Source organism: Solanum tuberosum, unplaced genomic scaffold (assembly GCF_000226075.1).
Source record: "Solanum tuberosum cultivar DM 1-3 516 R44 unplaced genomic scaffold, SolTub_3.0 scf00101, whole genome shotgun sequence".
Classification (NCBI taxonomy): Eukaryota; Viridiplantae; Streptophyta; class Magnoliopsida; order Solanales; family Solanaceae; genus Solanum; species Solanum tuberosum.
In genome coordinates this window covers 1075522-1081671 of record NW_006239029.1, presented here as the reverse complement: position 1 = coordinate 1081671, position 6150 = coordinate 1075522, and the positions used below count along the sequence as shown (strand labels likewise).

The following is a 6150-nucleotide window of genomic DNA, read 5'->3' as shown; positions in this document are numbered from 1 at the left end:
AAGTAATTTCAGGGTTCTAACCCCCCCCCCCCCACCCACACACACCCCTTAAAATCTGTAAACACTTTAATTTTCTAAAACAATCATTCCTCATTCATAGAAACTTATTTTTAAAAGTACTCCCTTTGTCTAATTTTTATTTGATCTTTATATTAAAAATTGATATTTTATTTTACTTGTCCATTTTAATAAAAATAAAGTAAAATCTTTTTTTCTATACTGTTCTTAATATTAAATAACTAACTAAAAATAATAATAATCAAATTTAAAATGTCAAAATAACATTAATAAAATTATTTAATATAATATATTTCTAACTAAACTTATTTAAAAAGTGTATCCAACACGAGTTGTGGTGCAGTGGTGAGAGTGTTTCACCCTTAATTAGAGGTTTTGGATTTGAGCTCTGAATATGAAGAAAATCTTGTTGGGAACGACACTCCCAAATGAGTCCTGCTGTCCAAATTTAGTTCAGCCTCCAATGTAGACACCAAACCCTGAATAGAAAAAAAATGTGTCACATCAATATAGACCCAATTAAGTACTCCCCGTCCCAATTTATGTGACTTACTTTTCTTTTTAGTCAGTCACAAAAAAAATGATATATTTATATATTAAGTAACAATTTAACTATAAAATATCTATTTTACCCTTAATGAAATGATTTATAACCATACAATTTTCTATTATTTATTTTGTACCACAAACTTTAAAAGTCTTTCTTTTTTTCTTAAAATTTATGCCGAATCAAACTACCTCACATAAAATGGGACGGAGGGAATAATATGAAAGGGGGAGGGTGGCCAAAATAAGTGTATATAGTATTGACAGCTTTGCTAGAGAGGTAAACATTTTGCATGCAGAGTGCAAAGGAAACAAGACAGGTGTAAGGCTAAAGCCCCTTGGTTTCATCAACAACAGCAAAAAAAAAGAAGCTAAAACTAAATCCCCAAAAAAACTCCCAATTCTTGTTGTGAAAGTGAAACTAATTGAAGTTGTTTTTCACCTTCCTTTGTTCTTTCTATGAATTTTGTTTTTGCTTTTGCTCTGTGTACCCACAGAACACAACTCTTCTTGATCACCACGTGTTGTAGAGACACACCTTCTGTAACGCCTATTTCTAAAACAACAACAAGCTAGCCATGATCATCACTTTCTTGTACTCTTCTTTCTTATATCTTTTTCCTTTCTTTAACTTTTTTTGTGTAGAGTTCATGTTCTATTCTAAGTTTTCCTTTGATGGGTTGTTCCCATTTCTTGAAAAAATCTAATCTTTATGTTGATTTGAGTTAATTTTTTTGGTTTTGAGGCATAACACATCAAAATCTTGAATTTTCCTTTGATGGGTTGTTGCCATTTCTTGAAAAAATCTAATCTTTATGTTGATTTGAGTTACTTTTGTTGTTTTTGAGAAATGACATCAAAATCTTGAGTTTTCCTTTGATGGGGTTGTTCCCATTTATTGAAAAATTTAATCTTAGCATTGTTGTTTTTGAGACATAAAACATCAAAAATCTTGAGTTTTCCTTTGATGGGTTGTTTCTCATTTCTTGGAAATCTCATCTTAGCATGTTAATTTGAGTTAATTTTTGTTGTTTTTGAGATATAACAACACCCAAAATCTTGATTTTTCCAATGGCTGCAATTTTGAGGTTTCGTAAGTTGTGCTTTCTTGAACCAGTGAAGTGTTCTACTGTCAGTGTTCAATCATTTGAGAAACCAAAAAATGATGAAAAACAATCTTTTGAACAACCCCAAAAACCAGAAAGTCTTGTTTCTGCTATTGAGAGAGTTTTAGAGAAACCAAAATCCAAGAAAATAAAGAAGCAGCCTAAGGAATGGAGGTGTGTAGATAGCTGTTGTTGGCTAATTGGCTACTTGTGTACAAGTTGGTGGCTGCTTCTGTTTTTGTGCAATTTTTTGCCTGCAAATTTGCCTGGACTTAGAGTCCCTGAAGCTCCTGGAGTTAGACTCAAACGTGATGGATTAACACCTCTTCATCCTGTTGTTTTAGTCCCCGGCATTGTCACCGGTGGCCTTGAGCTTTGGGAAGGAAGGCCTTGTTCTGAAGGATTATTTCGAAAGAGGTTATGGGGCGGTAGTTTTACTGAAATATTCAAAAGGTACTGTGCTTTAGACAAGCGCACAACTAGTAAAGTTGTTATCATGTGTACTAGTTGTTATCATGTGATCAGGAGGTCATAGGTTTGGCCCGTAGAAACAGTCTCTTGTAGAAATGCAAGGTACGACTGTGCACAATAGACCCTTGTGGTCCGGCCTCTCACTGCCCATATATTGCAACAGTTTAGTGAACCCGGCTGCCCTTTTACCGTGCTTTAGACTATGTTGCTTGGACTCCAAAAATTTATGCCACAGTGGTGTGTGTTGGATCCTCCAAAATTAGTGCATTTTTAGATAATCCAATATGGGGTGTATAAGCATTTTTGGAGAGTCATAGCCTTTATTCGCTTTTAATCAGAAAGACCAAATTTTGTTGATGCATTTTGACATGAAATTTGAAAAATTGTCCTGCATTTTTAGGCCTTTATGTTGGTTGGAGCACCTATCGTTGGATAATGAAACGGGGCTCGATCCACCGGGGATTCGAGTCCGAGCAGTTCCGGGACTTGTAGCAGCTGATTATTTTGCTCCAGGTTACTTTGTTTGGGCGGTTCTTATTGAGAATTTGGCAAAAATTGGCTATGAACAGAAGAATATGTACATGGCTGCATATGACTGGAGGCTGTCCTTTCAAAATACAGAGGTACATTGTATGATCCAACTTATTAAATTTTCGTCGCATAAGATAGCATTAATCCCTTGCATTTAAGTATTCCAATTTATATATATATATATGAATAAATGCCAATCTTATCAATCATTAACTAAGTTGGTCTTTTTCCCTTTAGCGGTGAACTATGTAATGGAAGAAAAATAAACTTAATGATGATAAGATTGGCAACTGTAAAGTTATCCTGTGTGACCTCTGAGCAGTGTAATTAGTCACCCTTGACTGAGTAAGGGCAGGTTGCCTACATTACACCCATCACGTGCGGCCTTTCCCTAAAACCTGCGTGAACACGTGGAGGCTTTGTGCACGGGGCTGCCCAACGCCCGTGGTGAAGTATGCAGTGTCATTTCATTGTGTAATGTACTTGTAAATATGCTCCTTTTAGTAGCATTGTCATATCGGATTGGTTTATGCTATTATGTCAATTCTCGATTGCCAAGCATATGAATATTCTTAAAATTTCACACTGTGGGATCACTAAATAATTTACCCTGCATTTGTTTCTGCATTAGCATATATTAATGTATCAGCAATGCGTCTGTATCAATTGGAAGTTAAACGGATTCCTTCTTTCTAGTCGTTAGAAGAACTCTAGTGTCACTGGCATTGACTGTTAATATGTCCAGAACTAGATTTTTGTTATTCTAATGCATTTTAATTGGAACTAGCAGATTAGAGACCAATCGCTGAGCAGGCTGAAGAGCAAAATCGAGCTTATGTACGTAACAAATGGTTACAAGAAAGTGGTAGTAGTGCCTCATTCAATGGGAGTTATCTATTTCCTTCACTTCCTTAAATGGGTTGAAGCACCTCCTCCGGTTGGAGGTGGTGGCGGACTGGGTTGGTGTGCCAAGCACATCAAAGCTATCATGAATATCGGTCCAGCATTTCTTGGTGTTCCGAAGGCTGTTGCTAATATATTGTCTGCTGAGGGAAGAGATGTTGCCTTTATCAGGTCAGTGTTTTATTTCATCCATCAGTATCCTTTCTTATATGCACTTCATTTTAATCCTCCTCGGTAGCGTTCGATATAACGGTTTTAGTTTGATCGAGAAATCTAATTTATCTGCAGAAAATTGTTGCTCGAACTCTCCAAATATGTCGTTACGTGTATGTCGGATACTTTAAAAGTAGTACATTTTTTTGAGGATCCGACATGGGTACGCCAACATTTTTGGAGAGTTTGGACAACATAACAGAAAAGTCATTCTATACATTTTGCAGTGTAAATGCAGGATATTTAGATGACTTCAGTTCTTGAGGATCTATCTTGAAAACTTTCTACTTTCTTCCTTTGTTGTTGGAGGATTTGTGGAATTAAAATTAGAGATGCTATAAAAGTGGAATTTAGTGCACTTTATGGATGAGGAAGTGAACTCTTCTATTTTATTTTTTGCAGATCCATGGCTCCTGGTTTGCTGGATTCCGAGACCTTTGGTTTTCAAACACTTCAACACATTATGCGGGTTTCTCGAACATGGGACTCCGTCATTTCTTTGGTACCGAGAGGAGGAGAGACCATATGGGGTGACTTGAATAAGTCTCCAGAAGTAGAAAATATATGTTATACATCAAAGGCACAATACTTGCAATCCTCTTCGAAGGAAAACAATGGCAATGACACGGATGCTAAAAGGAGTTTCCACGTGAAGGAGCTGCCGAGATATGGTAGAATAATTTCATTTGGCAAGGAAAAATTAGAATTACCTTCTTCACAGCTCTCAATTATTGATTCAAAGGTAAATATGACTCTCTATTCCACCCCTCTTTTCAGACATTTGCATTACGACAATCGATGTGTCGTTTACCAGGCTTGGACAACTGACTGTCGGAACTGACTAGAATGGTCAGTTGGAGAGTATGTACTCTTAATGGATGTAAATTTACATCTACTCCCGTTAGAAGAAAGAAAAAAGGCAGCTCAGTGCACTAAGCTCCTACTATGCATGGGGTCCGAGAGTTAGGTCCGGACCACATTGGGTCTTCACACTTCCATGCTGATTGTGTTGATCTTAATGCATAGAAGTGATATATTTCTTTTGACCGGCTGTTCACAATTGTTTTTAAATCAATAGGAACTCATGCGTGGAAGTGCATCCAGAAATTCCAACACGTCATGTGGAGAAGTATCATCAGAGTATGACGAGATGAGTCGCAACAACATCAAGAAAGTTGCTGAAAGTGATGCATACACAGCAAGTTCTCTGTTAGATCTTCTTCGGTTTGTGGCACCGAAAATGATGAAGCGCGCTGAGGCACACTTCTCTCATGGAATAGCTGAAGACCTTGACGATCCGAAGTACACTCATTACAAGTACTGGTCAAATCCACTTGAGACCAAGTAAGAATAAGCAATAGTCCTCTTAATTAACTACGGTCTTTCCCCGTTCTTTTAATGAAATCGACCATAGCCAGTGAACCTATTTGTTATTTAGCAATGGCGGAGCCACCTTTTGCCGAGGGGAGTGTCAAATGACACCCTTCGCCAAAAAATCACTTTGTTTAGCTAGGTCAAAATTTTAGTTTTTATGTGTAATATTATACTATATGTCGACTCCCCTTGGTAAATTTTTTGGCTCCTCCGCTGAGCTAATAGTCGGTATCTCTTTTTCAGGTTGCCAGACGCTCCGGATATGGAGATATTCTGTTCATATGGAGTGGGAATTCCCACCGAGAGATCATACGTCTACAAGCTGTCATCTTCCGATAGATGCAAGAGCATTCCTCTTCAAATCGACAGCTCCGCGTACGGAAGTGACAACGGGTGCTTGAAGGGTGGAGTACACTTTGTGGATGGCGACGAGAGCGTACCAGTCGTGAGCGCTGGCTTCATGTGCGCGAAAGGTTGGCGAGGCAAAACACGTTTCAACCCCTCAGGCATCTCAACTTACATAAGGGAACACCAGCATAAGGCTCCGTCGAGTCTGCTAGAAGGGAGAGGCACGGAGAGTGGTGCTCACGTTGACATCATGGGAAATGTTGCCTTCATCGAGGATGTCCTACGAATAGCTGGTGGTGCCACCAGTGCAGAGTTGGGTGGTGATAGAATCTACTCGGATATCATGAAAATGTCAGAGAGGATAAATATTCGGCTTTAACCGCGATAATGCGCGCGATTTTGACTGAGGGATGAAGGACAACCTCAGAGTAGTAAAGAGCACAATAATAGGATAGAGATAATGAGAGTAGAACACTGAAAACAACTACAAGAAAAAGATTTGAGAGGACAATTAATTGATGGAAGAATGGGATGAGTAAAGTGAGGGACTTTATTGCATTGAATGTAAGTTTCTAACTGAGAAATAGGGGTGTTGTGGGTGTGGGGGGGGGGGGGGGGGAAAAAGAATTTTTGAAACTTG

The 6150-nt window shown here is 38.2% G+C and overlaps 1 protein-coding gene across 1 annotated transcript; it reads left to right on the top strand.

Moving 5' to 3' along the window:
- The first annotated feature begins 1628 nt into the window (after positions 1–1628).
- LOC102586946 (putative phospholipid:diacylglycerol acyltransferase 2) lies at positions 1629–6085 on the top strand. The gene is made up of 6 exons (XM_006349004.2): positions 1629–2123; positions 2542–2764; positions 3463–3746; positions 4191–4530; positions 4867–5132; positions 5406–6085. The coding sequence occupies exons 1-6, from the start codon at positions 1636–1638 to the stop codon at positions 5887–5889; spliced, it is 2085 nt and encodes a 694-aa protein (XP_006349066.1). The 5' UTR covers positions 1629–1635; the 3' UTR covers positions 5890–6085.
- The last annotated feature ends 65 nt before the right edge of the window (positions 6086–6150 follow it).

Coding starts and splice junctions, on each gene's coding strand:
- LOC102586946 (XM_006349004.2), top strand. CDS start 1,636: ATGGCTGCAATTTTGAGGTTTCGTAAGTTGTGCTTTCTTGAACCAGTG. Junction 2,765..3,462: donor TGTCCTTTCAAAATACAGAG/GTACATTGTATG, acceptor TGGAACTAGCAG/ATTAGAGACCAATCGCTGAG. Junction 5,133..5,405: donor TCAAATCCACTTGAGACCAA/GTAAGAATAAGC, acceptor TCTCTTTTTCAG/GTTGCCAGACGCTCCGGATA.